General features: G+C 47.0%; 8 protein-coding genes across 10 annotated transcripts, besides 3 other annotated features; 3 read left to right on the forward strand and 5 right to left on the reverse strand.

Moving 5' to 3' along the window:
• Positions 1-1,544: 1,544 nt before the first annotated feature.
• Positions 1,545-3,003, reverse strand: TSTA_119380 (60S ribosomal protein L2). 2 transcript variants are annotated; one of them, XM_002482121.1, is made up of 7 exons: positions 2,972-3,003; positions 2,818-2,871; positions 2,190-2,681; positions 2,044-2,121; positions 1,971-1,981; positions 1,774-1,896; positions 1,545-1,718 (listed from the first exon to the last, which is right to left on the reverse strand). In XM_002482121.1, exons 2-7 carry the CDS (start codon positions 2,864-2,866, stop codon positions 1,707-1,709), a joined length of 765 nt encoding a protein of 254 aa, XP_002482166.1. In that variant the 5' UTR covers positions 2,867-2,871; positions 2,972-3,003; the 3' UTR covers positions 1,545-1,706. The 2 variants fall into 2 exon arrangements, with proteins under 2 accessions (XP_002482166.1, XP_002482167.1); XM_002482122.1 differs by having other exon boundaries at positions 2,818-2,875.
• A 276-nt stretch (positions 3,004-3,279) lies between these two features.
• Positions 3,280-4,591, forward strand: TSTA_119390 (Hsp90 binding co-chaperone (Sba1), putative). Of its 2 annotated transcripts, XM_002482123.1 has the most exons (4): positions 3,280-3,446; positions 3,615-3,940; positions 4,001-4,168; positions 4,233-4,591. In XM_002482123.1, the coding sequence occupies exons 1-4, from the start codon at positions 3,425-3,427 to the stop codon at positions 4,296-4,298; spliced, it is 582 nt and encodes a 193-aa protein (XP_002482168.1). In that variant the 5' UTR covers positions 3,280-3,424; the 3' UTR covers positions 4,299-4,591. The 2 variants fall into 2 exon arrangements, with proteins under 2 accessions (XP_002482168.1, XP_002482169.1); XM_002482124.1 differs by having other exon boundaries at positions 4,001-4,591.
• Positions 4,592-4,706: 115 nt separating this feature from the next.
• Positions 4,707-7,467, reverse strand: TSTA_119400 (HET-C domain protein HetC; the record flags this gene model as incomplete). The annotated part of the gene is made up of 4 exons (XM_002482125.1): positions 4,707-6,893; positions 6,945-7,103; positions 7,166-7,313; positions 7,362-7,467. The coding sequence occupies 4 exons, from the start codon at positions 7,465-7,467 to the stop codon at positions 4,787-4,789; spliced, it is 2,520 nt and encodes an 839-aa protein (XP_002482170.1). The 3' UTR covers positions 4,707-4,786.
• A 291-nt stretch (positions 7,468-7,758) lies between these two features.
• On the forward strand, positions 7,759-9,604 carry TSTA_119410 (phytanoyl-CoA dioxygenase family protein). Its single transcript, XM_002482126.1, has 2 exons — positions 7,759-7,956; positions 8,015-9,604. The coding sequence occupies exon 2, from the start codon at positions 8,119-8,121 to the stop codon at positions 9,127-9,129; it is 1,011 nt and encodes a 336-aa protein (XP_002482171.1). The 5' UTR covers positions 7,759-7,956; positions 8,015-8,118; the 3' UTR covers positions 9,130-9,604.
• TSTA_119420 (uncharacterized protein) lies at positions 9,176-10,195 on the reverse strand (the record flags this gene model as incomplete). Its single annotated transcript, XM_002482127.1, has 2 exons — positions 9,176-10,087; positions 10,142-10,195. 2 exons carry the CDS (start codon positions 10,193-10,195, stop codon positions 9,176-9,178), a joined length of 966 nt encoding a protein of 321 aa, XP_002482172.1.
• A 326-nt stretch (positions 10,196-10,521) lies between these two features.
• Positions 10,522-10,544: a microsatellite.
• Positions 10,545-10,666: 122 nt separating this feature from the next.
• Positions 10,667-14,055, reverse strand: TSTA_119430 (importin beta-5 subunit, putative; the record flags this gene model as incomplete). Its single annotated transcript, XM_002482128.1, has 3 exons — positions 10,667-12,608; positions 12,656-13,185; positions 13,240-14,055. The coding sequence occupies 3 exons, from the start codon at positions 14,053-14,055 to the stop codon at positions 10,841-10,843; spliced, it is 3,114 nt and encodes a 1,037-aa protein (XP_002482173.1). The 3' UTR covers positions 10,667-10,840.
• A 1,913-nt stretch (positions 14,056-15,968) lies between these two features.
• Positions 15,969-16,021: a sequence feature (CT-rich).
• Positions 16,022-16,827: 806 nt separating this feature from the next.
• On the forward strand, positions 16,828-17,706 carry TSTA_119440 (mitotic spindle checkpoint protein (Mad2B), putative; the record flags this gene model as incomplete). The annotated part of the gene is made up of 2 exons (XM_002482129.1): positions 16,828-17,178; positions 17,209-17,706. The coding sequence occupies 2 exons, from the start codon at positions 16,828-16,830 to the stop codon at positions 17,704-17,706; spliced, it is 849 nt and encodes a 282-aa protein (XP_002482174.1).
• Positions 17,707-18,417: 711 nt separating this feature from the next.
• On the reverse strand, positions 18,418-21,220 carry TSTA_119450 (C6 finger domain protein, putative). Its single transcript, XM_002482130.1, has 6 exons — positions 20,896-21,220; positions 19,883-20,829; positions 19,697-19,828; positions 19,399-19,640; positions 18,939-19,344; positions 18,418-18,884 (listed from the first exon to the last, which is right to left on the reverse strand). Exons 1-6 carry the CDS (start codon positions 21,082-21,084, stop codon positions 18,707-18,709), a joined length of 2,094 nt encoding a protein of 697 aa, XP_002482175.1. The 5' UTR covers positions 21,085-21,220; the 3' UTR covers positions 18,418-18,706.
• Positions 21,221-22,198: 978 nt separating this feature from the next.
• Positions 22,199-22,238: a microsatellite.
• Positions 22,239-23,780: the final 1,542 nt, after the last annotated feature.

Genomic DNA, 23,780 nt, shown 5'->3' on the forward strand with positions numbered 1-23,780 from the left:
AACCTTCTTTCTCCCAAGCGAATGCTTGAATAGCAAGCATTTCCTAACCCTCTCTTTCGTAAAATCACTACATTCCCTATAGATATATATATCTGACAGGGCGCTTTGTCGTTTGCCCCGTTGTTGCCCTACAAACAGTCAGGTAGCTTATCACGAAATTCGAAAGCAATTAGAGGAGTGGCCCGCGCTCCGCCGGAACTTCGAACGGGATATGTTTTTGCTGACCAGAGAATGCTGGGGCTGTCATATGGTCACTCTTGGCGACCACTATGATTATCGCCGCTGCCACGAAGGATAACGCATTCATTTCACTCACAGATGAAGAGGTTCGTACCACTATTAGACAAAACATGGATATATTGAAAGCGGCGAAAAGGAAAGGAAATGCCGATTATCATCGAATAGCGAGCAAAAATTGCGAGACTTCTGTCAACTTAAGGAAGAGTCTTCTCTTACCCCATTCAATCGAAGACCCCTTCATGGTCGTGAAGAACGTTACTCGATCTATATTTGCTAAGTTTGACAAACGATTACTAGGGCGTGCGAACTACTCACCGTCACTTATCAGTGCATCTGTTGATCCGCACTGGCCCATATCACCCTTACTGTCAACTCATCTGCCTGGGTCATCTCACTCCATCTTTTATACGCCTCACTTCATTTATCTACCTCCAAATTGAACCGAGAGTAACAACTACTACAACTGAAGTGATATCTCTCTCACAGCAAACTCGAATCTCTCTTAACCTGATACAACTCCGAGGAAACTCACATTTTCTTCCAACACTATTATGCATTTCTTACCTTCATCTGATCCGTCACGGTGAAGACACTTCACAGTGGCATCAACCTGCTACCAGTAGTTTACTGACCATCATTATGGCAATCTATGATAACCTGACCCTAGAACAGCTACGCACCCTTCCAGAAGTGGGTGCAAAACTGAAAAAAGAAAGGGAGAAAAAGAAGAAAAACAAACGTGGTGCGTGACAACGGATTGATATGTGTCTTCAAGAATGGGCGAACCATCATCATCATGTTGAGACTCTGCCTCACTCCATGGCTCTAGATAGTAGAGCCCGGCCATAACGAAGGAAAGGCTGCTCATTGAGCTCTGCTATCGAGGGAGGGCCGAAAAAAATGAACCCTCGCCTTCTTCTTCGACGTTCTACTCCAAGAGATGGAACTGTCAAGCCGCAAAGATATTCTCCATCAACTGACTCCCTTTTCCACTTTGACCGACAGTGAACGCACTGATTGAGGACTGCAAAAGCCTCGCGCGTGAGTTGGAGGCACGTAGGACGCCAACTCGTACGTGAGCTTATAAGCATATCAGACGTCAACCCCTAGCAAAAAGGGGTCGAGTGGAATTAGGGTTAAAAAAGCTCTAGTGGAACCAAGCAAACAGAACAAAAACTGATCACGTAATCAGTCCTATCCACTAACTTATCCATTATGAGACTAGCGTCCGTCGTCTTGACTTGGCAAGCTATGGCGGATAGCCTCTAATTTATACGCAGCATTTCACATGGAGTACACAAGACCATGTCGTTAGCCATCAATTGATTGTTTTCATAGACGTGTAGGTGGCTGTCCACATTCGCCTAAGTACATAATGCTTTCGTAGTATGAAAAAAGTTGCCATTTTTTCAGAATCCATAAAAAAACGAACCAACACACCCCATTCCCGAATACCTTCTTCAAGTTTACTCCTTGGTCTGTGAAAGTCAGCTTACTGAGCGTCAAATTTCTCGAAAAATTGAGTCAGATTACCTTCTGAGTACCTCTCAGCAAGCCCGTTCTGCGAGCAGCAATAAGACCAGCTTTTTGACCTTGTGCGGCGTAGCGAGAGATGGTTGAGGCTTTACCAATGTGTTGATGGTTACCACCACCGTGCTAGACGAAAAAGTTAGGTATGAAAACGTGAAGAATGCGCTGATAATGCGCCAGATCAAGTCGATAGAACTTACAGGATGGTCAACTGTATGAAAAAGTTAGTTATCAGATCATTAGAGCTCAAAACATCGGGGAGAGAAAACTGACCAGGATTCATAGCAACACCACGAGTCTTGGGCCAGGAGTTACGCTTAACAGCAAACTTATGCTTGGCACGAGAGGCCTCTGTAATGATGAATTAGCAATCTAACGCATTATATGCACCACCGTGCCGAAGAGGAGTGTAAACATACTGAGCAAGGGCTTGTCGGTACGACCACCACCAGCAACGATACCAATCATACCACGAGCCTTGGAGCTGACAACCTTCTTGGCACCACTGGGAAGCTTGACACGAGTCTTGCCCTCTTCGGGGTTGTGACCAATGACGGTAACGTAGTTACCAGAGGTACGACCAAGAGCACCACGGTCACCGATCTTCTCCTCGACGTTGGTGACAACGGTACCTTCGGGGACGGAACCGAGAGGGAGGACGTTTCCGACGGTCAAGGAAGCGTTCTTTCCGGCGTAGATAAATTGGCCAGTGTACATGCCCTCGTTGGCGATGAAGGTCTCGGTGATCTTCTTGAAGCGGTATGGGTGACGGAAGCTAACCTTGGCCAAAGGAGCACCACGACCAGGGTCGTGGATGATCTCCTTTACCACACCCCGGACGTATCCATGTCGTTCAGCGTAGTCAAGAGTGCGGAATTGGGCGGGGGCCTTGTTGAGACGGGTGTGAGCCGCTGGAAAAGTAGAAATCAATGATCAGTATGCTTTATTCCTTGCTTCGAATTTGTAGTTTATGTTGAATTCCTGGCAGCTGTCGAATTCTTCTGCCAGAAAATACTCGAGATTGTTCGAAAAAAGAGTCGCACTCACTGAAAATGGATCCACGACCCTTCCTCTGGTTGCGGATCACACGACCCATGGCGTCTGTCTATATTCAAAGTAGAGTTAGAGATAATTGTCGACGAGAAGATGAAATTGTTGCATTAAGATTGTCGATATGAAGAGAGGTGGTGGGTGTGCGTACCTCGACTTGATGTTGGACTTGTCGATTAGATCAAAGAGACGGTCTGAAAGTGTGAGAATTCAAGAAAAGAGCGCTGTGTGGGCTTTAGGGTGCGATCGCTAACCTAGCCTAATGGGGGTAAGCGGGACTTATCCTTGGCGGTAGTCACGGGATTAAATCGTGATGCCTCAGGCCGAAAGCTTCTTCAGGCCGAAAGCTTCTATATGCCTCAGGCCACAAACTAGAGCAAACAAGGCAAACATCCTGATGAGGCTTCCAGTAGCTTCCAAAGCCCAGGCCACAGTCCAATAAACGCTGAACTTTAGACTGTGATCTCAAAGCAACGATTATCCATCTTCTTCACAACGCCTCAAAAGCATCACCTTTTCCTCATCCATATACTCACATCACATACTCGCATATCCTCTGTCATATTCACCTTACTCTCTTACTCGTCGTCACCTTATCTCTGCAATGGCTGCTCTCACACCTGAAGGTATGTGGACCATCACCCCGCTTGTTGCTTGTTTGGAGATGGGCAGAATTCAGCCTCGTCAGTGTCAGGATGACTTGATATTTGGCATTGTTCGATTGAAGTAGCGCATATACAGAGCTTCAGTCCTCAATATCCGCTCACCTTCCAGCTACTAACACTCTTGAATAGTCACCTGGGCTCAACGCTCCTCCGAAACTGACGAAACTCGCAACTACCTCTACGTCTTCATCAACGTACCTGACGTGCCCCCCAAATCGGCAGACCTCAAGCTCACAGAGAACAATGTCTCCTTTACGGGCACAAATCTGAAAGGCGCCAAGTATAGCGTGTCGCTGGATCTCTATGCCGAAATCGACACGGAGAACAGTAAAGTACACCACAGCCCACGTGGAGTTGAAATGGTGCTCCGAAAGAAGAAGCTTGGTTTGGAGTATTGGCCTCGTTTGTTGAAGGAAGCTAAGAGGGTGCATTTCGTCAAGACTGATTTTGACAAGGTTTGTCCTCCATCCCACCGTTTCTTGATGAAGTTAGATATATGCTAATGTGCCTGGCAGTGGGTCGATGAGGATGAGCAAGATGAAGCTCAAGAAGATGACTACGCAGCCAACTTTGGCGGTTTCGGCGAGGACGGTGGTCTCGGTGGTATTGATTTCTCCAAGCTCGGCGGCGGAGCTGGCCTTGATATGGCCGGTGGAGAAGCCGCCGGTGAAGAAGAGGAGGATGTATGCAATGTCCCATCGGCCGAATAATAATTGTTGAACACATACTAACAGCTTTTCGAAACAGGACGAAGATCTACCTGAACTGGAAGGTGAAGAAAAGGGCGACAAGAAGATCCAGGAAGTCTCATAAATCAAAACTCCCCTCACCATTTACCTCCGCCATAAATCTAAACCGTATATCCTTTCCTACCTTCGCTACCTAAAAACGGGGATCCTGATTTGTCTGTGCTATGCTACATCTTCTTTACTCTTAATGTGACACGTCGCATGACTTCTATCATATATTACCTGTATCTGCTACCTGCAACTACTACTACATCGAGGTCCGGTCCGTCATGATTTTCCGATAGCGAAAAACAATGCCAAAATAAAACCGGCTACCTAAATGACGCATTCATTTTCGTGGTAGAATTGCATGATATATCCCTCCAATTGTAGGAAATTAGGGCTCTGTGGTAGATTGTTATGTCTGTATAAGTTACGTTTGAGCTGCATTGTATACGTCAGGTAATTATGGAAGGATGAGAGCTGGACACAGTACGATTCACATGCACTGGCCTTCGGTCTTAAGAATAGACAGGTCGAGTATTTGTGGCATTCTAGTTAGAGGAGTCTCATCTAGTAGTTATGATGATGACTGTGACTGTGACCATGGCCTTGTCCATGACCGTGTTCATGTTGATGATGATCATTATCCTGATCACGGCGGTGCTCATGCTCGCGATGTTCACGATGCTCCCGATACCCTTGATCATGGCCATAAGCCCCTGACTCTGGTGGCTGATAGTAACCGCCTCCCTGTCCGTAGAGCTCATACCTCTCATTCCCAATTGAAGCGGGTGGTGGTGCTGAATATTGTGGTTGATATTGGGAATACTGATTCTGTTGATGTTGATACTGCTGGTGCTGCGGCGGCTGCTCATAGTTATATGAGGACTGCTGCTGCTGTACGTATCCAGAACTATGACTCGGTTGCAGCGTTTCTTCAGGAGCATCGCGAGTGAGACCAGCTCCTGACAGCAGCTTGCCGAATCCGCCTAGCTTATTAGCAACATTGGTAACTTCGGAAACGCCGGGAATGTTCAGCTTCTGTAGCTGTTCCCAGGGAACCGACGACGATGATGACGACTGCTGTTGCTGTCCATGCGAAGAAGCAGCACCAGCTCCATAGAGACCACCACTGACAGCAGGGAAGCCACCACCACCGTGAGAATGACCGTGGCCGCCGCCAGTAGAAGAAGAATTCTTGGTGAGATTCTTCCCCGCTCTCACGCTCTGCGCACTGAGGAGATCGTTCAAGTTATGACCACGGTCAGGTCTAGACTGAACCCAACTCTCGACAGCTTTGAACATCGCAGTGTGGGCTTCGTTGTGCATGTCCCTGCAAGCAGGATGATGGAAAACTTGTAGGCAGTCATGAGTTACTTGATCAACGTTGACATCGATATGTTGCCATGCATACAAAACACGGGGCACAACATATCTCAAAATAGCAGCTGCAACTTGACCGGCTGGCTCGTTGAGCATGTTGGCAAAATGATCCTTGGACAACATGGAATGAGTGGGATCAGTGCAGTGAGGGTTATCCCAGACCTCGTACTGATGCTGCCCAGAAGATTCAATGACTCCCATTGAGCCAGTTTGTAGGGACTTGGAAGCCACATTGATAAGAGGCCGGATAAAGGGTGCTAAGAGTGAAAATACAAATAGCGTCACTGTTTCGGTGATCTTATCAATGAGCTTCTCCAAGCCAGGGATCTTCTCGACGATCGAGCTGATGCGTCGCACGACTTTGTCTCTGAATTCAAGGATGGGGTAGATCTGCTCAACGGTCTTTTGGGGGTCAATATCTGGCAAGCCTGACACTTTGCTTGTCTGCTGATTTGACTGGAAGTCACTTGGGCCTCTGCTTTGGTCATATTCATTTGACCCGTAACCACCTGCCGGGCCTCTGCTCTGTCCATAGTGACTTGACTGATAGTGATCTGCAGGCACCCTAGTTTGGTCATAGCTTGGGATGGGATAATCGTCCACACCTCGAGAAGTGGCATATCCGGTGTTGACATGTCGGTTGCGATTCGCCTCAGCCTGCCTATTTGAACGCTGCTGCAACTCTTCGGCTTCATCAACAAGCTCCTTTGTACCTGGAATCTTGCCCAGAAGGCTCGTCAATGTGTTGATAGCAGGAGATTGTTGATTTGACTCGGCGCCGAGCAAAGTATTGTCTGCCTCGTTGAGTTCGGATTGGGTGAAATGATCATTTGCCTCGCCTAGAACAGAGTGGAAGAAATCCACCATTCCGAACGTGCCCGTGACAAGAGGGAAAACCCGTTTCCCCCGGAGATGAATCTCTGTCGCGGCACCAACATGAGGGAAAACATTGTGGAAACCCATTTCTCGGAGAACGAGTTCACAGTAATTGGAATGCGCACCAAAGTCCTCTAAAGTATGGAGACCTTGACCCAGACATCTGAGGGCTTCAAAGAGATCCTCTTCTTTGCCTTTGCTCTGACCTCCGCTTGTGTATAGTCTGCCGTAATGAATGCAACGAGATATGCTGTACTTGATATATGCGGCACTCGTGGCCCAGTCGCCTCTTTCGTTGGCAATGTAATTCTTCATGCCAGTCTCGGGGTCAATGTCGAGCTCGATTTGACGGACTGGAGGACGGAGGCGCTTGTCATATTGTCTTGCGTCTTGGTTATCGGCGTAATCTTTGGGATTGCTAGATTACATTAGCCGTTATACATCTGTAGTAAGTTGAACAATGACTCACTCGATGTGCTCTTCTGGACGATAAACACCGAGTCTGTCGGCAGTAACCTCAAATTCTCCTGTTGCATAGCCAAATGTCATGAATGAAAGGATCCAGACAAGAACTCGAATAGTATCAGCTTGCAGATTCTTAAGTGTGCCCACATCCATGGCCTGGGAACTGTTCATTTTAAGTTGTAATTAGCATATACTCAGCTCGACGCCAAACTAGTTGCAGCTCACTAATCGCGCAGCCAATTGCCAAAGTAAACACGCTTGATCATGGCCGAGGTCCACTTGTGCCCATGAATGAATGCAAGTGCTTGAATCGTATCCTCGATATCTCCATGACGCCAATTCTTGCCTTCGACGGTGGATATAGAAGCGATGTCTAAACTATCAATACCCAGCTAGACAAGTAGAACAAAAGAAAGCTTACTTCCAGCACCAAATGCTTCAGCTTTACCGGGTAGAGCGATAAGCATCAACAAGAAAACAAAGACGAACGCAGTCGTCGGACTGCTCCTGAAAGACCCCAACGCCATGATTTCTGACTATACTGGAATATCGAGCGAGAATGACAGAAGATCCGAAAAGGAGGTAAGTATATGTATGAGTCAAGAAAAGAGAAAGGATTAAAGAAATAAAGAAAGTTGGGATGTGGCTGTGCGGTGTCTCTCTTTTCTGGGTATATTTGTCGAGTACCCCTCCGCCAAGAAGAAAAGCGCTGTTGATGCGATGGCAACGATTGGAATTGGTTCAGAGGCGTTGCACAAGCCACAATGAGTATACCATAAATTTGTTTCTCGGGGGATAGAATGGCCAGGAGGACAACAGAGACATGAAGGTTTGGAGGAAGAAGAGGTCGTTGCCAGCTAAAGGAGAGAGAAGTAAACAGAGAATGGCGGAGTCTGGCTATGACGTAGTCCAAGACTGACAACACATCTGTGTCTCTCGACACTCAAGAGAGTTGAGATATATCATTGCGGTGATACGAGGAATTGGTCTCATGTTCAGGTCTATGCAACAAGCTAGCAAGTGAGGTAGCATCTAGTGTGTGTTATTGTATAACTAACGAGCCTCGTTTGATAGATACTAACATGGTGGGGCAGCAATTCGATGCTACCATCGTACACCAACAATTGATCGTCAATATCTGAAATCTGTCGACGTTATTGCACATTTCTGATCAAGATATGACTGACAAAAGAAAAGCAAACATGACCGACGCATCACCATATCTAAGCTCCCTCCAACGCGACGGCTTCGTCGTAATTCCATCTCTCCTATCCAGCCCCGAAATCACCACTCTCCGCGACGCAGCAACAAAAGCCACAACTCTCACAAGAACTGGACAATGGCCATATTTTCGTACAGTCCCTAAACAATTTCCGCCATGGCCTAAGGATGTCCCTCCTGCATCTGAGGGAGGAATATGGGGTGTGCAACATTTATTACATCCGGATATGCCTGGTCGTCGGGAGTTTGCAAAATTCTATTTTTCGGAAAAGGTGCTTGGGATAGTTGAGGAGTTGTTGGGGTTGAAGGCGACGAATAATATCCAGAAAGGATCAGGGGAAGAAGAAGAACCGCTAGTAATGGAACTTCTCAACCTTCTCGTTGCTCCCGAAACAAGAGATTTTGAACTCCGATGGCATCGTGACGATATCCCACCTACAGTCACCCCGGAAGAAGAATTGCAACTCCTCAAATCAAAAAGTCCTCAGGGCCGACAGTCACATGCCCAATACAATCTGGCCCTATGTCCCGACACATCCTTGATAGTCATCCCGGGCTCTCATCGACGCGTACGAACAGAGACAGAGCGGAATGCTGACCCATATGAAGCCGAATTACCAGGTCAATTAACCGTGAGACTTGAACCAGGTGATGCAGTATTTTACGATTCAAATATTTTACATAGAGGTGTATATAAACCCAAACCCGAAGGCGGAGAAGAGACCAGACTTACCTTACATGGAAGTGTTGGTTTGAACCAGACCTCAATTACAAAAGATGGAGACACGGAAGCTGCTGCTGATAAAGCCAAAGTTAGAGCTACTGCTGTCTTGCAGCATGGTGTGGGCATATGGATTGATAGAGATGATGCGGATTTGTCGTATACAAGTGACCGGGCGGAGAGGATGAGGAGGAATTTGATTGCGATGGGTAGGGGAGAGAATGTAGGATTTTCTCTAGAGGGATAATATCTTGATCCTGATATAATAGCATATATTAAAAATGTATATACATCTATCCCTCCCCCGACGAACGATATTGATCTGTAGGAGGCAGATTCCCATCAACTCCCAGGACACAATCAACATGTACATACGACACGGAATCCATATTCACCGGAATCATTGACGACGCCGAGTCCGGAGATTGCGAATCTGACGTGGTCGTAATCGTGCTCGCTGCCATGACCGTTCCCCCATCATTGCTATTGTTGCTGTTGCTGTTACTATAGCTATATCTGCTACTCCCACTCCTCAACAATGACCGAATAGAGACAATCGCATCTTCAGGCGACAAACTATTCCGCACAATATCAATAATTGAAGGAACCCAGTATTCGTCACAGTCGCACACAATTTTGTAGATTGTTTCGAGTTGTTCTTGTTTTCCGCGCCAAAAGTCGGGTTGGCGGTGTTGTTGGAGTTGGTGCATGCCGTATTGCAGAGGATTAGTACTCACAACAGTGTCTATTGCGGCAGTGTTCTGTTGATAGTATTGTTGATGTTGAGGATGATGCTCCATGGGAATGTAAGCATTGTGTTGGGCCATCTCAGGTTGAGTGCTATAAGCCATTCCTGTTGCAGCTGACGCCGAAGTTGCATATGGAGCCCCCAAATTCCATAAATTAGTAACATTCCCCTCCTCGCCAAATCTTCTCTTGTTTGGCCTTTCATCTACCACCAAAACACCACCATACCCATAATCTTCGGCAGTAGACCCATATGACTGTGACTTTGCCTGCGACTGTGACTGTGACTTCTGCTCCCCATCTTCCAACTTCCTCTTAAGTCTATTCAACTCTTTCCTCAAATTCTCAATCTCCTTCGCTTGACTGATATGATACCGATCCTCATCTGTCCTGGCATACTCACATTCATCCTCGGAGCCGCGGAGTAAGCATGCAGTACAGGGATTTTTGCGATCACACTGTTTGTCCCCATTAGAAAGTAATCTCAATACAAGATAAGAAGAGAAGTGAACATTCCTTGATTTTTCGGGCTCGGCATTTCGTACATGATTGTTGTAGGCGATCATTTGCGGTGGACTTGTTGTTTGTCGATTCCATCTAGTAACTCAGATACGTATGGTATATACATATATGCGTATGCACATACGGAGAATCCACGCGTGGGGCAGGGGAGAGGATCCTTCGCCTGCAGGTTACTGTTGTAGATATTATATAGCTCTCAGGCCTCTGGGGGGGTCCACGTACATGTAGTAGGACCCTGTAGCGAATGACGCGACGAACTGGATATGACCAGCATGAGATTGAGTCGTGTGGATATCATGCAGCGGCCCTCAATTTAGGACAGTGTGATACATCAATTGATGGATCGCACTAATCATTAATCCTGCAATTGAGATAGATAGATAGATAGATAGAGAGTTGGAGTGGTTGATCAAAGGCCGAGAACAAAGTAACTAGCCTGAATCGAAGCATGTGAACGAATTTAGCGCCGAATGACAATCAACAAAATCAACCATCTAGAACCACCACCCATTGGGTGTGATAATCCGAGTGGCGGAATCTTTAATTTTCATATCTAGTAGATCGTACTAGCAGTATCTATTGACTGATACCAATCAAAGCAAATCTATTTCGTGGTCGGCTATATAGTAGCTCTTTTACTGTCTCATCACATCATAAATTTAACTACGTACCACCAAGGTATTCCCAAATCAGCCTAAACTCCTCAGCTTATCCTGTTCGGCAGGAGTAAGAGCCGCAAATAGTTCCTGGAATCCAGGTTTAGCAGACGCTTCTTGGAAAAACTGCAACAAAAGCGCTTGCGTCTCATCATCGCGCTTTCGAACAGCAAAGGAGCCCTCCGTGCCCCCTTCGCCAAATGACATCAGCTCCTGTTTTGTGACTCCCAGGCCAAGGTCTAATGTATTGCTGGGTAGATCTTCCCACTCATCGTCCTCGCTGTCTGCTTCTTCAAGGGCTGCAGCCGTTGCGGCGTCGATTTCTTTGTTGCCAGAGGCTCCTGCTAGTTCCTCCACAAGAACCTTGATGATTTTTAGATTAGCCGATACAGTCGTAAACTGGTCGGGGTTTTGACGTGCTTGCGATCGCGTCTTGATCCGTCCGGTTTCCTGGATGATGAGGTCGCCCTTGACCTGAACTTGCGCTACCCGAGGGTCTTCCAGGTTATACAGTTTGCATAGGGCGATAATGTTCTGCTTGATTTCATCATACCCGGCAAAGTTGACTGAGTTTTCTAACCATTTGCTCAACACGACGTTAAGTCCGCTCTGTCCACCGAGATCAACCTGAGCCAAAAAGTCAATAACTTCTCGAGCACTGATCAGAGTTAAGCGCGCAAAAACAAGGATTAAGCTCTGAATGAACTGGGCTTGCTGTGCAGTAGCCAGACGCTGTGCGACAGCTTGCAGTAACTGCGGCAGATAAGGACCAAGTTTCTCGGAACCGGCCTTTTCAACCAACACAGCCGCCAGGGAACCAACTTCTGCTGCAGCCACGTCGTCAATATTGGGGCTCAAAAGATGGTCGATAATCAACAACACAGTTTCAATGGCATCTTTGCCTGACTGCGGCTCGCGCCAAGCAAGGAATTGGGTAAAGTCATGACTCAAGATATGGTACATGGCTAACGTAGCAGCACGGACGAGTTCGCTATCGTTGCTTTCTAGTAGAAGGCGGTTCAACTTTGGCATTACAGTAGCAACGAATCCATTTGGCAGAGGTTCTGAGCCATGGTCCGCCAAGGCTCGAAGCAAGTCTGCTGCTAGAACAGTGAGTGCACCCTCTTGCGTTATATTGCCAACATCAATAGCGCCCGTTAATGATGGAAGCACCTTCTCACACAATCGCACGTAAGCATCTGCGCCTTGTTGCGACACGTACTGCACGATATCCTCAAACGTCTCCGTCACGACCATGACCAAATGGAAATTTTCCGCTCCATTGCTAGCCACATTGAAGAGCACATCCAAGGCCGCTGAGTCCAAGACTACTTTAGGTTCAATCATGATAGTGTCGCGAAGCGTCTCAGCCAACGTGACCTTGAGGTCGTCATTATCCGTGCCCTCCCTCAGATCGTGTGATCCTATGAACTCGTTTATTGAGCTGATTATAGGTATTTGCATAGGTTGTGTGGTTGACGATGGAAGAGCCGGTAGCAAATCTTGCAGGACTCGAATGCAGGCAACTTGAACAACTTCTGAAGCGTCTTGGGATATCGCTTTCATCGTGGCATCAAGGTAGCTGGCCGCAATCGGCTGGAACTCTGCACCGGCAGTCTGGGCAAGAACGCCTGCCACTAGATATCCTCGCGCGCGTAGGTAATCTTGCTCGTTTTGAAGAGCAAATTGAATACTGTTTGTGAATTGAGAGGCGACGTCCACGGGAATCTGTTGCTCGACCTCATTAAAATCCCGAAGCAACTGATTGAGGATGAACAATGCAGCTTCCTGGTTTTTCCATCTAGTTTTGTCAGTTAACTTCACAACGTGGCAGGATAGAAAACATACGTCGAGGCGGCGTCGGCGAAAAGGTTGTTGATATACACCACCAATGCCTGAACGACTGTCACTTTCAACCATTCTCCCAGCTTGATGATGAGATCGCCTCCACATGTTCTCGGCGTGTAGTTAGCGGTTACAGACGTTTCTTCGGACAAAAAGAGGTTGACATCAATCTCCCAAATACCCTCTTCCTCTGTAGTGATTTGAGCATAGATCGCGGCAAGCTTGATTATTTCAGGGAGCCATCCAGTGGTTGTTGCTGCTTCATTGGCGTTTTGTAGCTGCGCTTGTAGCTCGGCCTTGACAGGAGGAGCCTTGATCAGGGCCTGCATCAGGTCGATTTCTTCCAGCACGAGGAAGTCGAGGGTGTAAGGTAAACCGTCCGAGTCTTCCAATCGCCCCTGCCGCTCGTCCTGCACATACATTTCGAAGTAGTGGCTCTGGATACTTGACAATTCCTCCCAAAGCATGGTGAATAGTTGCGGGCTCTGTGTCGTCAATAGCGTGGGAAATACCATACGAATTTTCATAACGGTCTAAATGAATGAATCGTAAATAGCCGGCTTGTTGCAATGCGTAAAGAAACCCACCTTGACTGCTTGCAGCTTCAGTGCAATGATACCTCTCCATTGAGACGAAACTTCAGTGTCCTTTGACTCTTCCTCCTCCGCTGGACGCTGCGGCAAGGACAATTTCATAACCGACAGGAAATAAGGCATCCATCCACTCAGGGCCTCATCCATGAACTGCTTGACGGCAGCTTTGTGCTGCTCAAGGACCATCTCCAAGGTATCAAAACATGATCGGAAGACGGAGATAGCCAGCGCTCGGATGATTGTTTTCCGCGACTCATTGGTCGCAACGGCGAAAAGAGTAGACACCAAGTCTCGGGCAATGCCAAAGAACTGTTCTTCACTGAAACCCGTGTCTACCAAATCCAGCAACACCTTCAATGCACCATGCAGTGCCCCATCACTACTATTAGGGTCGTTGATGATATGCAGTAACGAGGGAAGTAGCTCAGGCCATTCTTCGGGAAAGTCGGCAGCAGCGATCTTACTGACAGCATAACTTGCAGCAGCCTTAATCTTGCGGTTTGTCTCAGTCGTGGTTGCGAGGTTGAGGAGGGCATTACGCAGGGTTGCTTTGTTCGCGTCGTTTACCCAGACGCGGCCTTTGAATTCATCGAGAAGGGGGGACCATGACGCTACAATAAAGGTTCGGAGCACGGAGATGGCGGACTGGCGAAGGGCAGCATCGACAGACTCGTGAGCGGCAATTGCAGCGAGAGACAGCGGGAAAGCCTCGTTGGAGTAAAGCTGCAGCAATTGTAGTTCAGCGGATTGGCGAGTCGGTGCTGCGGGGGACTGGGTCGCCGCGAGCAGCTGGAGGAGCTCCTGCTCCATTGTGGGCGTGGGCAGTTCGTCCTCGACCTGCGTGTCGTAAGAGAGAGTGGATTAGGACAAGCAGAAAAAGAAAAGAAACGGCGTAAGACGGGGAGGATTAACGCTAGTTCGTGTTTATCTCGTGAAGACGCGATATATATCAGAAGGTTGATTTTAAGCAAGCATGATAATTATTTTTCCCCACTACGGTAGGAGTAAGCAATGGATTATTTTGCCGGAGTGGAGCGCGCTTCCCCTGGCGCGTATTGGCGTGTGTTCACCTTTGCGTTTTGCTTTCTTGAGGCATATCACCATCGCTTGTTTGATGCAATATTCACTCATATTTGGGTTAACTGGCAAAGTAGTGATCAGGCCATGACCACATAAGGTGTTCGATACAAAAAATACCAGATACAGTAATACCGAGACACGCAAAAAAATACAGTGGGCGGTAAAAATAGTCCCTTCCTTCTTCGTTCTCCCCTTCCGCTCGGCTGAGTAATCTTGCTTCAACGACTCAGTCACACAGCAAGAATCTACTTTGATACGGCAAGAGATATTCAGGTTGCTGACTGCAGTCATATAAAACGCCTCATATCATACAATAAATGAAAAGACATGCACGTCCACGAGGGCGCTGTGTTGTTGAGTTTGCTACAGCGGGGCGGCGGGCAACTGTCTCTGACTGCGATTAGCCCGTCAGTTCAATAGTTAACATTAGTGTTAACCACTTTATCAGCAAACTAGTCAGTCAACTCACCGTCCCAGGAAGTGTTTGATTCAGTGATTGCCTCTAATAATAGCGGATTTCTAGTTCTCAAGATCCTGGTTTCTGGAGAAGAGCCACATGTATTGCCATCGCGGAGACTGAGTCACCGTACGAGCACATACAATGGATAAAACTACTACTTACTTGGTAGTTACAGGATTGCAGTATATGACGCCGCTGCAGCGGGGCTTATCCATGACCCTCGACAGGAGGGGCTGGGATCGTCTCCTCTGCCCGACCACGGAGGCCGACGAATACAAATACCCATATTATTATGGATCACGGGGTCGTCGTGTTTTCGTCGCTTGCACGAATCGTATTTACTGTGGCAAGCGATGGCAAGGATCTTAGGAAGTGTTGAATGGATCGGATGGCGACTTGCAATGATTCACAACGCGTTGGATCTTTCCCCCCGGACTCGATCATCTTTCCTTGAACAGGGTGCTCATGAAGCATATCGGTCCATATCGTGCATCAATTTATCAAGCGATACCGCCCGGAGCTGTCCCGAGATTCCGTCCAGTCTTAGCGTGTCGTGGCGGCCAATTCCAGGATCCGGGCTGAATCAACCCATTAATTCTCCTATCGATAATGCGGCTGCCAGCCTCAGCTCGGTACTACTGAAAATGCGCACGCGAATATTCACGGCAGGTCGTACACTGCCATGGAAACAATTTCCAGCGGTATTTCTTTGAGGGTTTTGAGTTGGCTGATATCATAGGGACAGCCCTAGTCAGTGGTTATTCTCTCGTTTTTGGCAATACAGAAGCGCACATCACCGGTGATCGACATGGACAAGCATACCAGCAACTTGCTCGACACTTAGCGGCTGCCCGGTGGAGCTGTACTGGAGCACGGTGTACGTACTACTACGTATGTTCTTCGCAGGGTCGAAATTTCTGCTCAGAAAATTTTGTTGCGATTGGCGTAATCCTTTGGATTGATCCAGTATGTCAGCCGGTAGCATTTATTTTGCATATGTTGTAATAGAAAGAAAAAAAAGAAAAGACAGTAAGTAACTTAAGTCAACGTAGATACTTGCCATCTTATATAATCATACTGTATTCGGTAAAAATACGATGACCGTATGACGCAAACACGTGACGGCGCTGCTCTTAACGCAGCACTCTGTAAATTACGCCGTTGGTCGTTACCGTACAGTGTACTCTCGCTCTCCCCTCACCTTCTCGCTCTCCCTCTCTCTCCCTCTCGTCCTCTGATTCTCACCTTCTCTTCTCCTCTTTTCTTCTCCATATGGGATCTTCACTATCTCCTCCCTCTTGGTTCTTCTTTTATTCACTGCCCAAGTATTCCTTCATCACTCGCGTCCGTCCACTTCTAGGACGTGCCCTCCCCTTATCTCCATCTGTCACGCCAATTGTTGAGTCGTGCTGGTGAGGTACATAGGGCACAAGTCACTAGACACGAGATACATACAGAAGAGAAAACACCATCTGCATCGGGAAAGGAAGCCCCTTCTCCCCTGCTAACCCCTCGATAAGAATTTGATATTCTTGGGTTTGTCATCACGGTCGTTGCTTATTGCCTTTTCTTTTCCATTCCATTCTATCAGATCGCTTTCCTGTTTGTTCTATCTATCCGTTCAATTTTCTTGCCTGTCATCTTCCTATTCTTCTTTCTCAAGGGCAAAATCCCCCTCTCTTATCTGCCTTCGGGGAAATCGTGTTTCAGTCGCTTCCACAACGGCCCCGTTCCTCGAATTACCACGTTCAGTAAACAGACCGGCCTGACCCGTCAGTACAAAAACATACACCTCAACCTCTGCAGGATCGGTTTTTATAAATGAATTCCGTGCTCTGACTACGGCTGTGTCTATAGTCGTGGATTACTGACCGAGGTCGTTTTGCTGTTATCGACGGAAACAGAGACATGATTAGCCGTCGAGGGAAAGACCAGACAGACTCCCTCAACTCCTCAACCACGAAAACGACGAGATTCGATAACCAGTCTCCTCTGATAACTTGAATTATTGCTACGTGAAATCTTTGCTCAAATCTCCACCGATGGCTATGGCCAGTGAAAGCAGCACTGCGGTGAACACTGTGAATACCATAAGTACCATGAACACCTTGAATACGATGGCCACGGGTACGGCTACCGCTCCCATCAGCACCTCCAAAAATGTACCCAACACTCAGGCCGCTATTGCCGCCTCATTTACGAATTTCCTCGGTGTTGCCATGCACCAGATATTATTCCTTCGATCGGTCTATCCGCGAGCAACGTTTCTCCCAGTCCGAGCATACAATTACCCAGTTCGGCAATCGCGTCATCCGAAAGTATGCGACTACATTAGCGATGTCGCTCTCGCTGTTGAAAGTGAAATTCTCAAAGGGACGATTACCGCTGTGACAGTGATTATTTCTTCTATTCGCACAAATCAGCCAATGGAACGGTATGCATTCGACCTATCCGGCTTCCCACACGTGCCCGTGGGGGAGATCTACACCACGTTTGAGGAACGCAATAAAGAAGAGGCCACAAGGCCACCGTCGACGGCACAGACGATAGATCTCGAGGCACAATTCCGTGCTTGTTTGGCTAGATTAGCATCTGCCTGCGCGCGATTAACGCCCTTGCCGCGTGACGACGAGTTTGGATTTACCGTGTGTATTGAAGTGCGGGAAGACGCTCTCCCACCGGCCGGTACCACGAAAGAGGAGCAGACTTGGATTGTCGCTGAACCCGGTCAGGTCCACGTCCGATCATGCACCGCTCCATTTTCTGTCAGCAAACTGGGCAGCCATTCTCAACAACCAGCAATACCCAAAATCAACGGACGAGCCAAGACCGTGCCTGTACGACGAGTCGAGGCTGGCGAACTTCGTTTGGAATTATGGGTCGAAGAAGCCAGGCAAAAATTTGACGAACGGCTTCTTTAGATTGATCATTATCATCATGGTCATCATCTTATCCAGCTTTATCTTCTTGTAAACATTATTTTTTTTGTCCTTTTACTCAGTTCGATGCATCAACGTACACGGACATGATAGACACGCCGACGATGGCGTTACGAAAGAGACCGAACACATTATTTATCTGGAGACGGTCAATTGAATGACATGCAGCCGGCACACCGATTCGGCCATGTTCAAGTACTTGCAGACTCAAGTCTTTGGGATGACCGGCAAGGGAAGGAAAAGGAAGGAAACTGTCGTCGCCTTTTCCAGTCTCATTTTCATACATTATTCTTCTGACGCCTTTTCATATCATCATCCATCATCATCAATAGACTGGAATGGGGCGGGCGCATTTTAACGATTGTTATTTTGGTCATATTGTTTTTCCTCTCGAGTTCTTTATATGACTTCCTTGTATCATTGGATCATATGTCTTTTTTTTTATCATCTCATATATCCCAGCAAGAAAACGCGAGCATCCATCTCATTTGTTTCATCACATCATCTATACTACTCAGATTCTATTTGATCCATTGTAGTAAAAATCCAAGCTTTTATTTTCAATGGCAGATTGTGTGACATTATATGAAAATGCAACGCAAGCTTTTCCCTCTTTGGTTTGATATGATTCTTCGTCCGATGTTTTTTGGCGCATTCCATCATTTCTTACTTTTCTTGCTTTTGCTATGGGAGAAGTGCCATTAGATGATATACGGATAAATGATATTTCATGTATATCATAAGTCAGTGCTCAGATTACAACGTGGGCATGCTCAGACTTATTCGTCATGTCTTTCTGGAACCCTCGAGTGCTTACTCGGACACGCCAGCATAGAGATGACTCGTAGCGTCGACCTGTGATAACATCGAATTGAAACTAATACTTCTGCATTCCCGAACCGGTAGATACATTTAACATCAAATCCAACATAATCATATACATATATACATAAGAATCAAAAAACAGACAACTCTTTACTAACTACAACAGTTGAATCAATCCCACGTCCCGACTAATCGCCGGACTAAACGCGGCACAATACTCCAAAAATTCAACCATCTCCCTATACCATCGTTCCCAACCAGAGGGTAAAGTCGCACGCAATCGCGGGTCGGGCGAGTTTGATATACAATGGAAGATGAGGAGTTGGCCGAAGAATCTGCACGTTTATCCATGTTAACTTGTCTAGAGGCCGGGGGTGGGGAGATCATACTGCGAACAAAATGCAAACCGAATCGGAACACAACTCCTCATCTGCCGAAACACGCCTCTAATCATAGGCCAATCCATAGCAAACCTGAGTCCACTCCGAATCTGCTCAAAATCGTCTTCTGTCAACAGATTCGGCGTTCTCAACGCTTTGTATAGGTAGGGTCGACCGATATGAAATTTGCAGATTCGATAGCGTGCTCGGAGCATTGAGTCTGCGACTAGCATTGCGAGGGATGTGGGTGTTCGCGGTGCGTTGGGTGTGATGGATGGGGAGATGTCGTCGTTGGATGTGGTGGTTGAGTCCTTGGCGGAGAATTGGATTACTGGAGGGAGGTTTTTGCGCCATTCTTCGACTTGGTTGTGTAGTTCTTGACTGACGGCTGGGCGGGGGAGGGTTCCTGATTCAGCTGTTATTCGTTCGTTAGTGGTACTTCAAAAGGCTGCTGGGTAAAGAGGCGTACAGAATAAGTACAGACTATGTCGGATTCGAGTAAGGATAATCCGATTCGCTATCTGGGCCAAGAAATGGCATTGATGATAGTACGAGTCATCCGGATCAGGCAGCGGAGTGATCTCCGATGAGATTTTGAATGGAATGAATTTGGGGATGGGAACGTTGTCTTCGAGAGACAGCAAACCACTTGGGGGAAGATCCAGTTCCTGCACGAGAATCGTTTCGTACATCACTGTATTCCAGAATACCCTAGCAAAAGCAAAATGTCAGCTAACTTCCAGATAGACATGTGGAGGGTGATATACCTTGACTTCATATCGCCTTCCCATTCATTATAGTTAATATCGCGATTCGCTAACATGAAACACAAACAAGCAGCAGCTCTATTAAGCATTGCGCCGGAGTCAAGCGGACGGATGATCTGCGTATAATACATCCTATCAAGTATCAGCACCAATCCCTTGTATGTATTGCATGGAGAAGAAACATACGCTGATAAAAGATAATACTGGCAACTAGATAGGTTATTCTTCTCCATGAGGAAACCCATCCGTTTCCGAGCTTTATTGAAAAACGACAGCCCCGGCGGATCTTCCATGACCACTTCATACCAGGCCGGTCGTTCGAAACGATCACCAAGTGTCCCCGGTAATGGGAAATCTGCTTCCTCATATGCACGCACAGCCAAACAGCCTAGCGCCATCACATTCAAGACCAGACAAGTCTCAATCGTCGTAGAAAATCCATGGTTAATAACTGCTCCGAGCGTAAGCGAGAAGAAAAAATGTTTATCCATGAACGGGGTGAAGGGGTGGAAAAGCGAGAAAAACGCCTCGCATAACCCTTTCACCAAAGCCATGGGCAAGCCTTCTAACCAGCTGCCTGTACTCGGTAATCCAAGCGGAGTATTCACCCACATCGGTAAAGCTGATCTTTCCAATTCGACGTCAAGGACATAATTTTTTCCTAGTTGATCATAGACGACTAGAAATCTCTCCGGTAGACTGCTGATAATTCCCGGCCAAACCACGACTCCATGCTGACTGAATGAAATAACCTCTTTACCATCCACGGATGCCTGCGCTTCGACCTCAATCTGACCCATTGCCGCGGGTGAGGTATTCTGTGAAAACGACAATTTATGCGACGACGTCCTCGCACTCGGCGTCCCAGCCGTTGCTGCAGAGACTTGAATAGCTTCCACGGCCTGCAAGACATGACCCGTAATGGGACGAATATCATTCGAAATCACAGACGGAAGATTTTCCAACTTGGTCTCAATCCGGTGTAGTGTGCTTATAATCATGCCGATGGATTGATCCTTTTTGGACAGTTTGCGTTCACTGTACACGCATTCCAGATTCAGGGCTTTGCAGAGCCCGCATTTGGGACGGGATTCATCACATCTTGTCTTTTTTAGACGACAGTTTTCACATGCCTATGATCATTTGTTATTATACGTGTCTATCAATTTGAGGTTTCGAATGAGAAAGGAGAGATATACCACAGCAGCAATAAAGTTTCTAGGCTTGCGAGTACTATTATGAGTCTCGGAATGATCTGCCTCGGGTTCCTCGGAATTGGATAGAAGTTCATTGATAGAGATACTGTTTCCCGGCGTCGAAGGTGTCCGCTCCTCCAGAAACCTGGCGGTCTTTGAGAAGACGGAATCTTCGTGTGAACGCTTGCTCATTGTCGCATTGCTGGGCGCGCAACGGCCACCCGCATGTCTTTTCCCCTCCTCTTTCGCAGGCAAGGAAGTCGCACTGCCTTTATCTCGGTTTTATTCGGAATTCAATTTGACACTCGATTCTCTTCAGATCGATACTGTTTTTGAATCTTTTCAACGGTTGTAGTCATATCGCGAGGGCCGAAGACGGGCTTGGCGGGACCGGTGATCAATTGACCAATCATGTTGGCTGTTGGTATAAAACAGAACGTTAGACTGCAACCCGGACGAAGTCATTCGATTTTGCAGAAGTTCTCTCTGATCGGGAAGATCGAGTAGTTTCGATCCGAGTGTGGCCCGTTTTTGTCAGTGGGAGCGTCGGTTGTTCTACGCCATATATCGCTTGTAGTGACGATTAAATATATATCGGGACTCTTATCTAGGTAGGTGATTTCCCAGGAGATTCCAGCTTTCACAACAGAATTCAGTGACAAGAACCCTTGGAAGGGAACAGCAGCTACTTCAAGCAAAGACTCTGCTAGTGTGTTGACATTCCACTGCTCATGAGCTTCAGGGACGCATATGTCGAGACTCATCTTTACGGTGCTTGATATTGCCCAAACCACGAACTACAAGATACACCAAGACATATTCAATATTTCTGCTGAAATACTATCGATAACCAAGATATCAATCGGCAACTTGCAGGAGATTAGTCACGCATTGTATGGCAAACAGCTGTTCTCGAAACAGAGCTGACCATGCTGATATTGCCAATGGCAACATCAGCCAATGCAGACCTGCCGGTCCGGGACGGCACTTCGGGCAGCTCTTATCCGTATTGCATGCACCATTTACAACTCAATTCGAGGGGTTGCATCTTCCAAATGTATTGACGATACATATTCCATTGGTGAGAAGGGGGGAGCGACGCTCACTATGTACGTCGGTAGGGTATGGATCCGACCTGCCGGCAACCAGATATACGCCTTCAAGGAGTAAGTACGTAGTAGATGGGATGCAACTCTATCATAGATCGTCGAGTTGATCCGTCTGAGAAGAAATTGAAGAAGGACTAGTCGATCCTCACAAGTCCACAACTGCCCGAGTAGAACTACAAACGTAGGATGCATTCCTTGAGGAGGAGGAGGAGGAGGAGGAGGAGGAGGAGGAGGAGGGGTTATACATGTATGCAGCATGTACGACGTAGGTACCGGGCACGGTGCCTTGCAACCATCGACCATCCCAGGGTTCTCTAAAAGAAACAAAGGTACGTATGACAGCTCAAGCGGTGCGATCGTTCAAGCTTTATTGCAGTATAGATGCAAGGGGTGCTCCATACTTTTGTCATCTCGTGATATACCCGAGTACTTTTGAAGCATTTTTCGTAAGGAGCAGAATGTCGATATGTCAGATGTCATGCACATATTCATTCCCAAGTCGCCATGTTCTGTGTTGCGATTACTTTGATAGCCGTTGTGAGTGATGTGCTTACTTACTTACTTCCTTACATAGCATAGCGTCGTTCGAATGTTTCACAATGTCCCGAATAGATCTACAGTCGTTTCATATCTCAGTCGGTAATGGTGGACCGATAACCAGTAGCGTAATAGTGTCAGGAACTATGGTGTATACAACTCCAAACACGAGTGGTGTGTACAGTTATACTACCATCTCCTAAGACATAACTACGTCTTCCATCCATCAATGGGACCGCCACGATAAACACCATCAAACGATAAGTTAGGAGCTAGTATCATCTGATAATTAGCAGGCCAGTTTGACTTGCATTAGTAGTGGGTCGAACAAAGAACTCGGCAACTCCAAATGATAAATGTATACTTGTTCTTTTTTTCCCCCTTATTTTTGTAGGTCATGTCATGTCGGTACCGATATGAACATCTCAGATTGAAACGGGCCGAGGTGTTAAGTCCTACTATGACTCGTAGCTTCAATAGGACGGCGTGCGTATCTTTCCAGTCAAGCGGGAACGCAGGAACTAAGTGTGCTCCAGTGGGAAATGGTTCGATCGACCACTGCATCATTGAGAAGACCAAACTCTTATTGTTGGATTATCTGCTGGAAGATGTGTTTAACTTTCTTAGAGAGGAAGAGGGCAAGGATCACGCGACGGTGTCACGGGTTGGTGATGGCCGACTATACCGTTTTGGGAAAATTGTAATCAACGCCAAACTTCAACCCTTCCACAAGTTGTCAGAGTCTCAGAAATGCTCAACACGAAGCTAGAATGGAATAGAAATTCATAAGCAATGATCTGCGTCTACAAGAAACAGGAAGTGAAGAAAAAGAATCACTACTCTTTTTTTTTTTTTTCTCTTTTTCCCTCCCCAGATATAGATCAAGGTAGCAAGGTAAGCCTGGTAAGGTAACTGGTCACAAATGCTCGGTTCTGGTTGGTCGGTTCAAGGAGCGGTCTGGGGACGCTTATGCACAACAAGTGTACATACTAGTACATAGTACTTCCAAGGATGAGGTCGAATCCAGGTACGGGTTAGCTTGTAGATGACTGCACATATCAGTGGCTTCTATAGTTACTAGCTACATACATTATAGTACGTAGTTGAGTATGCGAAGTAAACATAGAGTTAGGCCTGGCTACATGATACATGATACATTGGCAAGAGCTGGGTTTTGGGCAGAATTCCAACGTGTTCTTGTCAAACCCACAGGCAGGCCTGCCGAGTGGCAGGATAGGCGCT

Source organism: Talaromyces stipitatus, genomic scaffold (genome assembly GCF_000003125.1).
Source record: "Talaromyces stipitatus ATCC 10500 scf_1105507295555 genomic scaffold, whole genome shotgun sequence".
Classification (NCBI taxonomy): Eukaryota; Fungi; Ascomycota; class Eurotiomycetes; order Eurotiales; family Trichocomaceae; genus Talaromyces; species Talaromyces stipitatus.